We start from the raw sequence: 17,560 nt of genomic DNA, 5'->3' as shown, positions 1-17,560 counted from the left end.
AGAACGACTCTTTGACACGTTGGTCTCTGTAAATATCTCTCTGTAATGATCACTTATGGTAAAATAGCGGTGTCTTTATGCTCCCAAGTAGAACATCTTGTGTTGATGCTACTGTATTATTGATAAATGTGGAGCATTGTAGTGTTGCTTTAATTGCATCTAGACTGAAACACATCACAAGTGTAATTTAAAGCTATGCATTCAGAAAAATATTTTAATAAGAAGAGGAGATTTAATTTACGAGGCTATTGTTGACATTATTACTTTAGCCTTTGCAGAGTTAAATTTTTACTTTTTGTTATTTTACATATTTTTTTAAATAATTGTTCAAAACCTCCATTTTTAAATCGTCTGATCATCGCTGTCTCATCATGGGCTCGCTTCCCATATTGGTGAGGCAGAATGACGCGCGACCTGTACCTGCGAGAGAAGCGCCGGCCGGGCACGCGACCTTAGGGGACGGATGATGGGGATGCGGATACCATGGCAACAGGCCGGTTAGAGACAGACCTTTACGTGCACATTTATTTATTTATTATTTCCCTCGCATCCTCGTCGGTCGCGCCTCGTGTGTCGAGCCGGAGCGAAAAGTGGATTTCAGACTGGACCCGGACTTCATCGGTTCAACAAGTGCTTGTTTCCGGATTCACGCCAGCGCTCCGTTTCACCTTGGAGCAGAACGTGCTGTTTGGTCCGGAGCCCGTGTGTTTAAGGGGAAGGAGCGCGGCCGCGTCGTTTTACCGAGCGCAATGTCACTGAAAGTCAGAAGAAGTGGGAATACGCGGCAGCGACGGTCGAGGGGACAACGGATGATTTCCGGATTCAGACTTTAAACACCTGAAGTTAATTCGGGCGTCAGCTGAACGCGCCGTCGTAGCGGCGCGCGGTCGGATGCTTGTTTGAGCGCTTCGGTCACGGCCAGTCTTCCGTCGCGACCAGGTTCTTTTTCCCACTCGGATGCTGACAGTGAGACCGCGCCGCGGATCCCGGGGAAACGTGGGCTAAATTCTGGGCGATTGGACTCGGCTCTGTCGCCTTGTGCGTGCCCGTCCGCCCGTTTTGCCGCGTGCGTGTTCGTGGACGCTGGTAAGTGCGCGTGTCTGAATGAATCGGTGCGCTTTGGAGTGTGAGCGCCTGTGAATGCCTATTATGCGCGTAATGTGCATTAACAGTCCGTCCCTCCCAACAGAGGATCAAGTGTCCTTGTCATTCATCCGCCGATGAATGGAGCCCACCTCGGCGCTCAGATCTGCCCTTACATAATGTTTTATGTTGGAAATAGCTAAATTGTGTGAGCCGGACGTATAGGAAGACACAGAGAGGACACCGACGGCCAATGAGCGCCGAGCGCCGTTATCTGCGAGAGACCGGGGATCCGGTGGCAATATGACCGGCGTCGGAGCGCTGAGCGCGGCTGTGGAGGGGAGAGGGAGGGCCTCGGGCGGAGCGCAGCGTTTCAAGGACGAGGAAGGAGCAACGGCACGGAAACATCTGCGCGCGTGAGCGCGGACACGACGGGCGGAGAGGGGAGGAAGCGCGAGGCTGCCGGCGTCACGCTGTCAGGGGGAAGGATTCGGCGTCTGCATGGGGCTTTTTCCAAGGGCACGGAGGTAAGGATGGCCACAGCGGTGGAGCGCGAGCCAGGGTGCGAGCTGTCGACTCCAGGGAAATGACTAGAGACACGGGGGACACTTCTCTCTAGCTGCTTCACATTCACCACCCAGACTGACATTGACGTAAACGCTTACATTCACCCCCCCCCCCCCCCCCCCCCCCCCCTGGCTTGGGATGGACGGGGTGGCTGGAGGCGTGGGCGCCCCCGGCAGCACCGCGGGGTCGGGGGGCGACAGCCTGCCCCGACGCAACGGCGGGGACCTGAAGCGGCGCAGTAAGGGCAGCCTGCCCTCCCCCGGGTACCGGCTGTCCCAGGCCTCGCTGGAGGGAGAGCGGGGCTCCTACGGGGCGGACAGCGCCTCGTCAGGCGGACGCGGGCGCCGCCTCTCCATCATGAGCTCCACCACAAGGGACGGCCTCGCCTTCCGCGCGGCGGGCACGCCGACCACCCCGGTGCCCCTCCCCCTCCCGCCGCCCGCCTCCGCCTCAGCCCACCCTCCCCCGCGCTCCGTGGGATTCGCCGCCTCGCGAGCCGCCCTGGCCTCCACCTCCTCCACCGGCACCGGGGTCATGGTGGTGGCCACCGGCCCCGAGACCACCACCACCACGGCCTGCAACACCACGGCAGGGACCCCCGAGCTGGTGGGCCAGTCCGGGCTGGGCGGGTTCGGCGTGGGGCTGGACGGAGAGGACTACAGCACGTCCAACCAGAGCACGTTCATACAGAGACAGTTCGGAGCCATGCTTCAGCCGGGAGTCAACAAGTTCAGCCTGCGCATGTTTGGATCCCACAAGGCCGTGGCCCTGGAGCAGGAGCGACTGAAATCAGCAGGCGTGTGGATCATCCACCCCTACAGCGACTTCAGGTACGGAGCCACAGAGGCACAGCAGGGGGCCAGGCACAGGTGTTAGATAGTAACATAAAGGCCACTTGTAGCACATAAAAGAAGCGTAATGCTCCTTTAGCAGATAAGTGGATCAGAGCTCTTATCAGGGAGACACCTGAAGCCTTATGATAGACTCTCATTAGAGGGAAGAACAAACAGATGCGACGTCTCCTCTTTATGAAACAAGGGGTTTTAGGAAAAGGAGGAGAGAAAAGACACTGGAGGAAACATTTGCAGTGCATTTTCTCATTCACTGAGAGACGCAGGAGACTGAGTCTCTGAGGGAAACAGGACAAGATGTATGAAAGGTCGAGGTGGTGATTGAAAAAGGCAGTGGATGAAAAGTCCCCGGAGGCACGATGAAGGCGGAGGCTGCGATGACCTGTTATGGGAGAGGAGTCCATAGGTGGCGAGCGCCCGCGGACGACGCACGGCCGCGGCGGGTGACGAGGAATGAGGGCGGACGCGACGCAGGGGGGACGTGCTAACGAGCAGGGCCAATCTGGCCACGAGGCGTTTGGCCGATCAGGGAGCGGTGAGAGACGGCTTCCGTGTCAATTAGGCCCGGTGTTAAACGCGACTCCTTGAGTGGAGGAGCCCTGCGAGCTCTCCCTGCTGGCGGCTTCGCGCGGGTTTGATTACGCTTCTACCTGAGTCAGAATCAGCGGCTCCTGAGCGGAGGCTGGATAATGAGGCGGTAGATTTTTGCCGGTGAAAATGCTTGAAACTGGGACAATTAATTAATTATTTCGCTGATTAGACGTCAAATTAGCAGTCGGCCTCTATTTTGACACAGGATTTATTTGTTCAAAGTTTGGAGCAAACAAGGAAACAAGCTGCTACATTTCTGTGAATGGGGACAGGTTCGGTGCAGCCGTGTCAGCGAGCCGTAAACGCAGGCTTTTAATTTGTTAAATGCCCATGCATGCGCTTGGCTCCGGACAGGTTCCTTTAAATACCCGCTTTAAATGTGCAGGTGGACGGCAGCGTTTCCAATCTCCAGACTGCAGCAGCAATGGACGACTCCATCCCCAGGGCTCCTGGCCCACTTTCGCCTCAGCAGCCTCTTACGCGCGCGTCCGCAGCGCCGCCGTTGCGTGTTTGTCTGTCAAATCGTCCCACTCGCAGGTGATGCTGTAAATGGGGGGTGGGGGGTGGATGAAGGGGCGTGGACAGACGAGCGTCCCGCTGAATCTCAGCCTCCGCCCGCACTTATTGATGCTCACGCAGGATATCCATAGATGTTATTAGGCCTAATCACCCCGTTAGAGAATCACAATTGAATTTTCACTAATTATTTATGGCAGTCTAAATTATGCACGTCCTGCCTGCATAATTCAGCCGTCGTGACTCTTCGGTTAAGTACCTGTCGTCCCCGAGCGAGGGCGGACATGGGCTTTGTGAGAAAGAAGGGACGACAAATGACTTTTTAAGCCCTTTCTTGTGTCTTTGTGCCAGTGCTGACCTTGACGAGAAGCCTGTGTGTGTGTGTGTGTGTGTGTGTGTGTGTGTGTGTGTGTGTGTGTGTGTGTGTGTGTGTGTGTGTGTGTGTGTGTGTGTGTGTGTGTGTGTGTGAGTAATATGTATGCTTGCGTTTGCACGGTTTCATCACTGAGTCTCCTGATAAGCTCCCACATCCTTCCCCTCATTAGGAGAAAATGTGTTGCTGCCGCTCCTGGAAGAATTCATGAGAGACAGGAGAGGTGAACGAAATCCGGACCCGAAACACGACGAGACGCATGCAAATAGAGAAGGAGGCGAGAGGAGGGACGAAGACGGAGATAAAGCTGGTTTGGCTGTCAGCGCAGATGAGTTGTGTTGAAACAGGGTTGGTGGCTCCACACACATAGTAACAGAGATTCATTATATAATGGTCGGCCGCTGTCGTGCTTGTTTGTCTGTCGTCTGGCAGGATGACGGGAGGAAACTTACTCAGAAACGACATCTGGCCGACCGCGGCCTGGAAGCCAATCACAGGCGGCTCAGGAGACACTTGGCCTCAATTACAGCAGAATTAGTGTTTGCTTTGACAACAGCTGAGCAGGTAGATGCAGGTCAGTTCTCCTGCAGCACCTGTTCACATTCAGAGCTGAATACCGATGAGGCCGCGGAGAGCCGCTCTGATTGCATTTGCAATTCCTATGTGTGCGCATGAAAGGGAGGATGTGCACGAGCGCGTGTGGTTCCTGACAGGTGCCCGTGAGTCACGCGGCGAACGACCCGCCGCCGCATCAGGGCAGAAATCACGGGCCCTTTGCACTTCCTGTTTGGCCACGTGACAAAACCTTGGGTGGTTTTCGGTTTGACCGCGCTGCCGTCTCCCGTCGGTGGTTTGCTGCTAATCAGCAGCAGAATGTGGGTTACACAGCATCACCGTGGTGCAGTCACACGTCCAGTGTCACCCGCTGAACTGCTAGAGCTGCAAACATGAGGCCAGACTCAATTTATCCGTGTGTCTTTTAATACAGCGAATTTACTGCTGATTTCCTTCAGTTGTATTTATTTATTTTCCAATTTCTTTAAAGTAGAAATCTTGGGACTCCACTTAAAATAAAATAACATTTAATAAAATTAGGGATCTGGTCTACAGTTATTGGCATTTTCATAATCATTTAATATTAATATTTTTAATAGATAAATGAAACTGATCTTTAGCCACTGCCCTAAATCTTTTCAGTTTCATCATCAAGCCCAGTCTATGCATCATAATGAAAGTGTTATGACCCTGTCGGGTCCGCGTCCATCACAGAGCATCAAGGTCCAGTAACGTACTAAGCTGCATTGTTTAACACAGCAGCAACAGCAGCTGGTGGTGGTAACGCTGGTGTTCATTGCCAGTGATTATGAAGTGATACATGTGTCAGTGACAACGTCAGCGTGTGTGTGTGTGGAGCAGCGTGATGACTCATATTTGATCTTCATCAGTCTAGTGGTAACGTCACCACATGAGGTGGTGCTACTAAATTAGTGCTCGATAGCGATGGACCACAGGGTGTGTGTGTGTGTGTGTGTGTGTGTGTGTGTGTGTGTGTGTGTGTGTGTGTGTGTGTGTGTGTGTGTGTGTGTGTGTGTGTGGCACAGACAGTGGGAGGAGACAGATGAAAGGAAACAAGGCGCTCATCGATAGGGGTTAAGACGATGGATGAAGGGATTAGGATGAATGAGATAGAAGGATGACAGAAATGGTCTCCAGATGATTGGATCGCTTCCTCTGTCACACTTAAATCACTTCCAGCGCCGCGCTGACGGATATTCTCTGTATTTTTATGAGAAGCCTACGCCACTAATACCCTCCAGCATCAAATACAGATTGATGAGGCCGCACAAGGTTACTGATCACTTGCCTCCCTCTGCCTCTGATCTCTGTCTGGCTCCCTGGTTCAGCTTCATTTTCATTTCGCTTGCTTTGTGTTGCTGCTACGACTGGAAGTTATTTATTGCTCCCGAAGCAAACGGGACAAAGGATGAAATTTAGCAATGGAAGATTTAACTGTTTTGCAGGATAGTTAATTTTCTATAAAGGCACATGATCAAGAGAAAACGACGCAGCACAGAGGAAGACTTTAATATTAACACCCGTTGCTAATTAGGTGTATGGTCAAGACTTTGTGCAGTTTCAAATCAAACAAGGACAACGTTTAGTGATGTAGTATGAGGCCTAATCCACAGTGAGGCATGATGGATGACGATGCTCTGGCACTGCTTGCAGCACGTGGAAGACATGATGGATTTATTAAGTGTCAGTCATAAAAAAGAGAAGTGAACGAGGTGTCTTTTTTTAATCCAGACGATCTTGAAAATGTTTGTCACTGTGAAGAGAAGCTTTGTTTCGAACCGCATCATAAAACTCTCTGTGATGGGTCCTAGATTACGTCAAAGGCAGGGAGGTTTGAATGATACCGGCCCCGTTGCATTGTGGGAATTGTAGGACATAGTGCTCTCTGGCCCTCGGTCTGAATGAGAGTCCTCGATATCTGATGCTTTGATTATAGAAATGAGATGTAAAATTGCATTAGTTTGCTAGTTCACTGGGGTTTTATACGGACACAGAAGAAGAATATGAACAGAAGATTCTGGACTCACGACTTCGGGACGACGGCCTTGTTATTCCCTTATCGCTGGTTCTAATTAATGAAATAAGCTTTAATGGTGTGGATGTTGTATTATAGATAGAGCTGAATAGCTGTTGAATACAAAGGGCCTTTTTCACCGCACACAGATTTATTCCGCTAAGCAGCTTACTTGACGTATTGTCACTTTCCTGTGTGGACACAGTAACGACCTGCAGCCTCGGTGAATCCCCGCGGCCCATTTCAGCGTAGAACCGATGAGGTATTCGCGCTGCCACCGTAACACAGTGGAAGCCTCTTTCCAGATTCTACTGGGACCTGCTGATGCTCCTGCTGATGATGGGGAACCTGATCGTCCTGCCAGTGGGCATCACTTTCTTCAGATACGAGAACACGCCCTCGTGGATCATCTTCAACGTGGTCTCAGACACGCTCTTCATGGTCGACCTGGTTCTCAACTTCCGGACCGGTATCGTCAAGGAGGACAGCACCGAGATATTACTGGACCCCAGGTCAGAGGCCTCAGTGTCTGTGTGTATCAGCTCTGTATGTGCTAATCGGGGAGCTGTTTTTGAACCGTGACCATCAGCACCGCTGGTCTCCCACCCCTGCGTCTCTCAGGGCCATTCGCCAGAACTATCTGAGGAGCTGGTTCCTCGTGGACTTCGTGTCGTCCATTCCGGTGGACTACATCTTCCTGATGGTGGACAGTCTGGACTCTGAGGTGTACAGGACGGCGAGGGCGCTGCGCATCGTCCGGTTCACCAAAATCCTGAGCCTGCTGCGTCTGCTCCGTCTGTCCAGGCTCATCCGTTACATCCACCAGTGGGAGGAGGTGGGAATAATAGACGCAGACTCATTGTGTGATATTTGTGTGAAAAGAGATCGTTCGAGGTATATGTGACCTGTGCTCCGCCTCAGATCTTCCACATGACCTACGACCTCGCCAGTGCCATGGTGAGGATCGTGAACCTGATCGGAATGATGCTGCTTCTGTGCCACTGGGACGGTTGCCTCCAGTTCCTGGTCCCCATGCTGCAGGACTTCCCTCCTGACTGCTGGGTTTCCAAGAACGTGATGGTGGTGAGTCTCTCGACAGGACGGGTTATTTTTAATATGTTCCAGGGAATGATTTTATTGTTCAGGCGCAAACAAGGGACGTGACGTTCAGTTTTAGTCTAATGAAATCACCACGTGTTATCTCAGTATGCACAATATTTATTTCAGGTGAAAGCAGGGTGTTATCTGTGTGTGTGCAGAGGGAGAGTGTTTATCAGATTTCACATTGTTTGCTCCTTATCTGTAATTGGCTCATGCAGCGACATGTCCAGTGGAATAACAATGACTGTCATCGCCATAAAAAAAAAAAAAACAGTCTCCTCCAATTAAAATTTTGGCAGAGATCAGGTGGAGGTGTGAGCTCATGCCTGGGGATCAGATGGAGATTTTGGAGATGTGGATGGAGATGAATGCGCACAGATACACAGCACAGCTGTATGGATAGCTGATTCATGGCTCACCGGTTGCCTGGGCGACGGTTGCTAAGCAGGCCGATGCCGGGATTTTCCCCAGAGAAAGTTCCTGCATCCGTTGAACCATTAGCATCTTAGTATAATTGGACCCACACACACACACATGCACACACACACGCACAGACACACACAAGATGGCCATATATGATCTTGTGTAATTGTATTATTGTAATTATATTTATTTACTGTGGAAATAAATACAGTGTGGAATCCGTGGTTGTTTACTGTGTAACTCAAAGAAGGAACAGTTCAGGCGCCTTTGTAATTATTGACACTTGAAACTTCCCTCCCTCCCCGTGTGACACAGAATGACACGTGGGGCGTGCAGTACTCCTATGCCCTGTTCAAAGCCATGAGCCACATGCTGTGCATTGGCTACGGCGCCCAGGCTCCGGAGGGGATGACCGACGTGTGGCTCACCATGCTCAGCATGATCGTGGGCGCCACCTGCTACGCCATGTTCATCGGCCACGCCACCGCTCTCATCCAGTCGCTGGACTCCTCGCGGCGCCAGTACCAGGAGAAGGTGAAACGGGCCTCGCCCATCCTCCACTGCATCCACCCAACACTGAGCGAGGCGCCCTCATCTCTGACCCGTGTGTGTGTGTTATGACAGTACAAGCAGGTGGAGCAGTACATGTCGTTCCACAAGCTCCCTGCTGACGTTCGGCAGAAGATCCACGAGTACTACGAGCACCGCTTCCAGGGCAAAATGTTCGACGAGGAGAGCATCCTGGGAGAGCTCAGCGAGCCGCTGAAGGAGGTTACAGCTCCTCAGACCCTCACGCCCCCCGACGTCCGTGCTCCTCCTGCCACCGCGTCCCTCTGACTCCCCCCCTTCTCCTCCACCCGCAGGAGATCGTCAGCTTCAACTGCCGCAGCCTGGTCGCCAACATGCCGCTGTTCGCCAACGCCGACCCCAACTTCGTGACCGCCGTGCTGACCAAGCTGAGGTTCGAGGTGTTCCAGCCCCTGGACTTCATCATTCGCGAGGGGACGGTCGGCCGGAAGATGTACTTCATCCAGCACGGGCGCGTCAGCGTGCTGACCCGCGGGAACAAGGAGACCAAGCTGAGCGACGGCTCCTACTTCGGAGGTGAGCTGCAGCTGCGTGGGAGGAGGTGCGTCCCCCCCGCGGCTGCCCGCTGACCCGCTTCGACCCCCTCTCCCTCTCCCTCAGAGATCTGCCTGCTGACCCGCGGGCGGAGGACAGCCAGCGTCCGCTCGGACACGTACTGCCGCCTGTACTCCCTCAGCGTGGACAGCTTCAACGAGGTGCTGGAGGAGCATCCCATGATGCGTCGTGCCTTTGAAACCGTGGCCGTGGACAGACTGGATCGCATTGGTAAGGCTCCTCCCACCCACTCATCTGTGCCTGGACCTGATATTCTGACTGGTGACTGGACTGCACGTTGACCTTGGTAAACGCCAGCACAGCTCTGTTAAACGCACCAGGCAGCTCTGTCAGGCATGGCCTCCGCTAAAAGGTCACGACGCGTCTCTTAAAACAAGCGGAGAGAAATAAAAGCTGAAATAATAACGGATGAGCAGTGTTGGCAGCGAAGCACAGGAAAACCTTGGGGCGAAAACTCAAGCTGCCTGATTTATATTCAACTTTTCAGCTTGTCGCACCTTTCATGTGCCGAGCCCGTTTTCACACCCAAACTCCTCTCTTTCGCTTCTCAGGCAGGAAGAACTCCATGCTCCTGCGGAAGTCGTCGCAGGGCGGCTCCCTGGGGGGCAGCATGGGCCGCGGCGGCGGCGGCGGTGGCGGCCGCGGCGCCGGGGGTCCGGGCGGCGGCCTGGCGGCGGGCGGCCTCGGGTCCTGCGACAGCATCCTGGTGCAGCAGATCGTCAAGCACGACAGCATGCCGGCCATGCAGGACGCCATCGCCGCCGCCGCCGCCGGCCGCGGCGTCATCGGCGGCAGCGGCACCGTGTCCCCGCGGCCGCGGCCCGTCATCTGGGCGCCGCTGGTCCACGCGCCGCTGCAGACGGCGGCGGCCACCAGCAACGTGGCCATCGCCCTCATGCACCAGCAGCAGCAGCAGCAGCAGCAGCAGCTGCAGCAGCTGCAGCAGCAGCATGCGCTCGGGGGGGCCTTCTTCCTGCCCTCCCCTCTGGTGTCGCCCTCGCCCTCCTCCACCTTCCCCCTGTCTCCCCCCCGCCCCCCCGTGCTGCAGCCGCTCCGGCCCTCCGTGAGCTCCCTCATCGGGATGATGGCGATGGGGGGCATGAGCGGCCTGTCCCCCAGAGGCTTCCCCCTCTCCCCCTCCGCTCTGGGCCCCCCAGGTCTGATCGCGGCGCCGCCCATCCCCAAGACCCCGTCCGCTCCGGCCGCCTCCGTCCCGACGTCTGCGCCGCAGGGGAGGACCCTTCACTACGGCCTCCGCCTTCAGGCCGACCAGCCTTCGGTGATCGCCGGGCCGCCGACTCCGCCCGTCCACAAGGCCTCCAACCCGGAGGCGCCGGCGGCGGCCCAGCAGGGGGCGAAGGAGGCCCTGCTGCGCCACGGCGGCAGCAGCTGCCAGGGGCTGCCGGCGCTGGGCCGGCTCACGCAGGAGGCCCGGCTGCTGTCGGCCTCGCAGCCCACGCTGCCCCACCGCTCGTGGGTGGCGGTGCAGCCCCACCCGCCTCTGCACCGCAAGGCGTCGGGCGGCAACCTGCTGGCGGCGCCGTTCCTGGCCGGGCCGCTGGCCCGCGGCGGCAGCGCCGGCATCCTGACCTCCAACACGCCGGCGCAGCTGCTGGCGAGCGTGCCGTTCGCCGCCGCCGTTCTGCCTCACGCCGCCGCTGGCCCCGCCCCCACGGGCGCTCACCCGCCTCCCGCGGCCGCCGTCCCGTCGTCCTCCCCCCCGAAGCAAACGCCGCTCTCCTCGGCCTCACCCACCCCCTCGTCGCCGACCCCCATCCACCCCCAAACGCCTCGCCCCAAGCCGATCCCGATGACCCCGTCGGGCTCCCCCTCTCCTCCCCCCTGCTTGACTCCGCCCTCAGCGGGAACTAGTCCGCTGTCTCTCTCGTCCACTCCCCGTCCCAAACCGAGCCCCACGCCCTCTCCCCGGTCCAGCTCTCCGTCTCCCTCCTCCACACCCCCTCCGTCCTCCGTCTCCACCCCTGTTCCGCTTCCTCAGACGTATGGGGCCAAGTCGCTGCTCATCTCCTCCTCCCCCCCCTCCTCCTTGGTCTCCTCTTCCCCGCCTCACCCCCAGAGCCCCAGAGCCAAGCTGTCCAGCACCCCTCCGTCCGCTTCTCTGCTGTCTGGTCCCCTAATCTCTCCGGTCACGGCTCCCACCCAAACCACCCGCACACGCACGCCCACTCCTCAGACCCCCGCACAAGCCTTCACACCCACCAGCCCCATTCCGTCATCCTCCCCCATCCCCGTTACACCTGTCCCCTCTATGAGTAAGACCCTGAATACGACCCCCTGCCTCCAACCCTGTGTCTCAAGCAAAGCCGGGGTCCCCGGTCCAAAACAGGCCTCACCTCTAACGCCGGCCCAGACCCAGGCAGCTCCCCCCCAAGCTCCCCCCAGCACTGGCTCCCCCACTAAAGTCACGTTCTCCGTTCATCCTGTGAAACAAGCCTCCCTGGTCCCTTCGTCGAGCACCACCCCCGGCACTAGTCGTTCCGCCAAAACAACCTCTTCCTCCACTTTATGCCCAAACGCCCCCTCCTCCCCAGCACCCACCACTCCGCCCGCCCAGCAAGCGAACGCCGCCACCCCGGCCGGCACCACCTCTCCCGTCGCTGGGAAAAAAGACCCTCAGCTAGGCCTCGCCAGAAAAGACTCTGAGGGGCTGAGACACAAACTGCCGGCCAACATGTGAGAAGGAGGAAGAGGAGGAAAATCTCAAAATATGCTGGACTTTGTATCATGGCCATGCTGAATAACAGGCATGGACACAAGGAGTCGTGTGTGAGGCGTTCAGGGACCTCACGTGCCCGGGTTCATCTCGTTTGCATTCACTCTAGGATGTGATTGTTTTAGAACATGTGGTGTTCGTGCGACACTCAACCGAGCCATCGATGGAGGAGAAAGACTTTCTCTGGGCCGAGGTGGAGCGATCGGGAGGTCATCCAAACGTATACGCGCATATCTGTGTTAGTGATTGTCGGAGCAAGCAGGGGAGCTGAGGCGGAACGCGTCACGGGATGATGGAATAAAAGTAACGGCTGTGCATTACCAACAATTATGCGTTGAAAATGTGTAAAAAGAGCAATACACGAGAAACATCTGAGGATTCAGGACGTAACCTGCGATGCTGATGAATGCGATAAAGTGTGTGGGTCAACAATGAACGCAGGCTCTCCAGGGTTTCCAGCTCCACCTCCCACTTGCTTCCCATTCTTCACCAAAGTGTAATATTTTCTCATCAGAATAACAACTATTATAACAATATAGTGTTTAAAACTCACTGTAAAGTCGATACGCAGATGAATTTGAAGAACTAGGAGCAGTTCGCTGGTAGTTTTGTCCCAGGTGTGTGGTGTTTAGTTTTTGGAGCAGACCGTTCGGACCTGGTAGCCGGCCTGTGTTTGACGCTGCTCTGCTGTGGTTCCGTGCCGCTGCTGTAAATACGAGCCTCCCCGTGAGTCTGTTGTGCTGCTTCCCCGCTGCTCTGCCTCTTTGTCGTTTCATCTCCGGTCTGTCCCCGCCGCCTTTCATCTGCGTTCGCAGCCAGCTCTCGTCGCTAACTGCCCCCCGCAGCCCCCCCCCCCCTCGGTTTGCCCCACACTTTGCTCTCTGCTTCCGTCGCCCTCGCGCCCCTTCTTCTGACGCCCCGCGTCACTTTCAGCACCGTTTCCATGACACGTTTGATGTTTTGTGTAGCAACAAGACATTTCTGTCTTAACCCTTGATACCATGTTGCCTAGACAAGATATTTAAGGACCAAATGTTTTATTTTTTATTTATCACAGCTTTAGCTTTTGAACACAAGACGAATAGCTAATAATGCTGCCAAAATGAGAGTGGGGCGTCAGATATTTATGATTATGATGAGGATGGTGATATTGATATTCTTGACCATCATGACAGTGATGAAAATGATGATGGTGTATATCTGGATGCAAGAATAAAGTGAATTTAGATACCATTCTTTTGGTTGTGTTGAGAGACGTACATGTGTGTTTTATGACAGTAAATACTTTCTAACAGCAATGTAATTCTTTTAATAGTAATATTAATGAAGGAGGATTATAGTAAAATTAATGTGTTTTAAGCTGCATATAATTAATATATGGAGGCCGATTGATTGTACATACTTTATGATACATGAAGGTGGACTAAAGCACCCCCTTAAACCCCCTTTTATAGAATCTAGGCTCAGATTCAGGATTTCTTTCCCTTGTGATGTCATGAAGGCCTTTGCCAACCACTGCTCATCACAGTCCACAGACAGACACTGTGCCCCTCCTTAGGTTTCACCATAACCCCACAGGAGTCCTGTTATCATGGAGCCGACCAGCTGTCTCAGAGACAAACTGAGATGTATTCAAACAGGGCAGCAACACATTTGTGGATGAGCTTTAAGTGAGGAAATGTACAGACACATTTACGGACATCATTTTGCATATCTGGATTTAGCGTTGAGTATATCATCAGTGCACTGGGCATCGCTCAGACATCACCCCGACTCAGACTTTGGTTCGTACATGATCTCAAAGGATTTAGGATTTTAATGAGATTCATCTTCAAGAGAATATTACACTGGAGTGTAATAAAATAACTTGAGTGTAAAACTGTGGAGATCATTGCCCCTGCTCCTCCGCCCTCTCTCAGGGAAGCACAGGCCCACTTAGTTCCAAGGTTGATCTTGTGAATGTGGGGACACTTGAACATCTGCTTCTTTTGGCTGCAACCTATTAAAAATCCTCCTTCATGAGCCCCAGTTACTGTACTGTTTAATTATCTGCACAGTGCACTGCTTCATGCTGTCCATGCTTGTACGATTAGCGAATTATTTCTCACCTCTGTAAATTGAGAAGCCTTGACATGTTGGATTTTACACTTGAAGCATTTGAAGCATATTTAATATTTGGAGCATATTTAAATAGTTTCTGCTGGATCTGGAAAAACAGGGTAACGCGCAGAGCTGCAGGTTGCACCGTGACCACCAGGGGGCGACCGCACTTTAAAAATGGGACCAGCGCAGCAGGAAGAAGAAGTAGTCACACCAAGTATAACGCAGAAGAGTACGTGAATCATGAAGAATGAGACAATATACGACGAACGTTTAACCTATAAATCACACGTGTCACCGCTTGGCTGGACAGAGGCGAGAGGATGAGCACAACTGTAGTTGCTGCTTTTTGTTCCGTAGTAGACTCGGGTTTTACCTCCGAGGCTGAACTACAGGCAAACTACATTAACAATGAGCCCGAGGACCCGAAGATAGTCAGGAGCGTTTCACGTCCTCGTCAGGTCACGGGGTTATGCAAAACAGACGGCGTGTGACAGACTGAAAGGCCTCCAAGGTATGCAGAGGTAAAAGTATTTGTAAGTAAAAAGAAAGTATTGCAATAAACATAAAAGAATGTAACCACAGACTCAAACATATATTTAGGATACTTGTAGTATTTTCATTTTACAGGCCATAGTCTATAAAATGCATTTAGCATGTTATGGTTTATACACAGTGTGTGATTTGTTTACACAAGATTGTTTTGTATTGTATATTAATGGATCAGTAATAGTTAGGACTGTAATAGTATTAGAAAAGTATGTAAAATACCAGGCCACATAAAAAAAGCAATGAGTTTATTTTATCCAGTATTTGAAAATGTAGTAACATTTCTATTTTTACTAAGAACCTCGAAGTCTGAACCTCTGTGGTATTTTACACCCGATCATTGTTTTTTTTCCTATGTTTCTAAACCTTCCATCGTGGGAAAAGCTGCATTTATAGAACATGCGCTGCACATGTAACTTTTGTCTGGTAGCCGAACCGCAGAACGAGCAGAGATTTAGGGTTAGGGGGTGGCGATGGGTGGGCTGCCATCAGCTCACCGCAGAAATATATATAGACTTCCTGCGCCCCCACTTCAAACCCCACCGGCACCAGCTCCTGGAGCTGCAGCAGACGGGGATGAGATTGAAACGCCGAGAGCGCGAGGTGATTCCCATCCCCGCAACCACTTCAAACGGCGCGCGCGGATGCGAGCGTTCAAAGCGGCTCTCGCTCGCGCAGCGAGGCGAGGCTTCTGTTTAAAAGACCTACAGACGCCACTTTCTCTGTCTGGAAAGAAGTGTTCACACGGCGGCTGTTGTGTGCGCTTAAAACACACCGTGCGTGCGTGTTCTCTCTCTTAACTGATTCACTAAAGAGTCGTTTTAAAAAGTCCCCGTTGCTTTGGTGCTCTTTCTTCTGCCCTCACACTGGATGTGTCACATCCTCACGGAGTTTCATTTATCACAATAGGTTCCGTTTAAACTTGAATCGTGTGTCAGCCTCGCTCCTGGCACCTGTTGTTGGCCGACTCCCATCCCCGCGTCTCCTCCTGGTGGGTTCGGGGGAATACTGCTGAGTCACGAGGAGGGGGGCGGGCGGGCGGGCGGGGGGCTTCGTGTATTTCGGTTTAAAACGCGACCAGGTGAGCGGTCGGTCCGCTTCCGCCCCCCGCTGCGCACCGATGCCCGGAGGAAAAGAGGCGGAGGTCGGGGTCTCCAAACCCCCCTCCAATTACCCACGCCTCCTCCCGCCGACAGACACCGCTGCTGGCCTATCGCACCGCGGCCGGACCCCCTCCGTCCGCTCCCTCCCCCTCGGCCCTCCCTCCCCGGTGCCCTGCCCACCCCGGCGGTCTCTTCTCCTGCCCTGCCAGAGCCAATCCGCGACCGGGTGTAAGTAGGGCAAGCCGCTTCCTGGTTCTCAGAAAGGAGGAGCAGGGAGTCGGAGTGGGCCAGCGGAGGCAGCGCACAGGGGGGTCAGATCAGCCCAGAGAGCCGGCGGGCTGCACCGAGCGAGCAGCGACGAGGCGAGCGCCGACGCACGGTTCGGCGACCAAACCCTTCGCGCTGCCGAGCGGGCGACGGATGACGTGACCCGCGGCGGAGCAGCGAAGACGAGAGCCGCGAGGGCGAAAAGAAGAAGTAGTGCAAGAAGCAGGCAGGGTGGGACGGAATAATCCAGGAAGTGTGGAGGCCGGTCAGGTGGGAGGCGACGAGTCGGGACAGGTGACACACCGGCGCTCAGGTAACCGCTTCACCTGGCTGCTGTCAAAGTGCTTGTGTTTAGTGTGATTTCAGTGACATGTCTGTTTGCTGTGACAGCACCGGCTTCTCTCAAACTACCCTCTCCCTCCCTCCCTCCCTCCCTCCCTGCCGGTTCTGATCGGGGTCACGGGAGGACTAGCGCTCCGCGTCACGGGTACTATTCGGTAACTCCCGTCGACGCTTATTCCCCGTTATAACGCGCGGCCGGGGACGTCCAGCCTGGCGCCAAATCCAAAATAATAATAATAGTAATAAACAAACTCAGGCTGCGGTTTTGCTTCGTTGCCGCTGGTCGCTGACACGTTCGCCTGCGCGCGGCGGCCAGGTGAGAGAAAAGGAAGGAGAGAGAGAGAGCGCGGGTGAGAGACAACGGGGTCGGCGGGTACGTTTCTGGAGACTCGGCTGCTAATTATAGCCGAGAACACCGGCTGACATCCAAAACCTAACCTGCTCTCACGCACATCACCTGCCTCTCCGGTGCTCACGCGGCGCAGTGGAGCTATTGGATTTAGCCTCTCGCGCTCAAACGATCTCCCATCAGTTGCCTGTTAATCATTATCATCACCATCATCCTCCCCGTGGCGCACCCTGTGTTTTATTTTAATCCTGTCACTATCCCGTGTTACAATAGCGCTGTAATGTTAGGTTAAGGCTCTACCTACCCAGTGGGTGTGGAGGCTGTCATACCAGTGGGCTTTTGTGTGTGTGTGTGTGTGTGTGTGTGTGTGTGTGTGTGTGTGTGTGTGTGTGTGTGTGTGTGTGCTGACTCGCCCCTGCCGTAGACCGGCCCAACAAGCTCAACTGGCTTGGGTTTGGTTTCCCCGTCTTGGGCACAGCCTGTTTGGTTAAATCTTTAGCAGCCTGTGCCGTTGGTGTCTTGTGCCCCTGGGACCCGTGTGTCGTTGGAGCCGGTTTCGTTGTTGTTGTTTTTGTTGTTGTTTCCGGCTCCTCCGTCTCTGCTGACACACCGTCTGCAGCCGCCGCTCGTGGGCAGCCTTGTGACACGTCTATGGAGAAGAGAAAGTGTGAATGGTTTTTTTTTTCCTGTGGTCTCCGTCGGGTTCTGGCCCGGTTGCTCCCTGCGTGAAGGGTCGCGTCCCGCCGTCATGTGACTGTAACGCACGCCTCCTCCCACTGGGCCGGGTTCGGGTCAGGAAACGCGCTCCTGACGCCGGCTGCGCTTGCCCTCACTCTGTGCAACATAATTAGACATCTGTGCTTCTTCCCCGGCCCTGC

General features: G+C 54.4%; 2 protein-coding genes across 5 annotated transcripts in view; both read left to right on the top strand.

Annotated features, from left to right (window-relative positions):
* The first annotated feature begins 371 nt into the window (after positions 1-371).
* On the top strand, positions 372-13,205 carry LOC114842549 (potassium/sodium hyperpolarization-activated cyclic nucleotide-gated channel 3-like). 3 transcript variants are annotated; one of them, XM_041067643.2, is made up of 10 exons: positions 372-1,086; positions 1,190-2,480; positions 6,877-7,083; positions 7,193-7,406; positions 7,493-7,654; positions 8,411-8,629; positions 8,720-8,866; positions 8,959-9,199; positions 9,284-9,448; positions 9,790-13,205. In XM_041067643.2, exons 2-10 carry the CDS (start codon positions 1,789-1,791, stop codon positions 11,934-11,936), a joined length of 4,194 nt encoding a protein of 1,397 aa, XP_040923577.1. In that variant the 5' UTR covers positions 372-1,086; positions 1,190-1,788; the 3' UTR covers positions 11,937-13,205. The 3 variants fall into 3 exon arrangements, with proteins under 3 accessions (XP_040923577.1, XP_028983997.1, XP_055359140.1); XM_029128164.3 differs by having other exon boundaries at positions 372-2,480; XM_055503165.1 differs by lacking the exons at positions 372-1,086; positions 1,190-2,480 and adding an exon at positions 4,215-4,555.
* Positions 13,206-15,959: 2,754 nt separating this feature from the next.
* Positions 15,960-17,560, top strand: part of zbtb7b (zinc finger and BTB domain containing 7B) — a 17,639-nt gene continuing 16,038 nt past the window's right edge. The window contains exon 1 of one of the 2 annotated variants that reach the window (XM_029130147.3): positions 15,960-16,304. The gene's annotated coding sequence lies outside the window, so the exon portion shown is untranslated. The remainder of the gene's footprint in view (positions 16,305-17,560) is intronic. The other variant, XM_029130142.3, reaches the window with a different exon arrangement.

Source organism: Betta splendens, chromosome 16, assembly GCF_900634795.4.
Source record: "Betta splendens chromosome 16, fBetSpl5.4, whole genome shotgun sequence".
Classification (NCBI taxonomy): Eukaryota; Metazoa; Chordata; class Actinopteri; order Anabantiformes; family Osphronemidae; genus Betta; species Betta splendens.
This window is presented reverse-complemented; position numbering and strand designations above follow the sequence as displayed.

What these genes read in the sequence shown, in the direction of transcription:
- LOC114842549 (XM_041067643.2), top strand. Translation starts at nt 1,789, where the DNA reads ATGGACGGGGTGGCTGGAGGCGTGGGCGCCCCCGGCAGCACCGCGGGG. An exon ending in GAGATATTACTGGACCCCAG is followed by an intron (nt 7,084 to 7,192) that starts GTCAGAGGCCTC and finishes TGCGTCTCTCAG; the next exon opens with GGCCATTCGCCAGAACTATC. An exon ending in ACATCCACCAGTGGGAGGAG is followed by an intron (nt 7,407 to 7,492) that starts GTGGGAATAATA and finishes GCTCCGCCTCAG; the next exon opens with ATCTTCCACATGACCTACGA.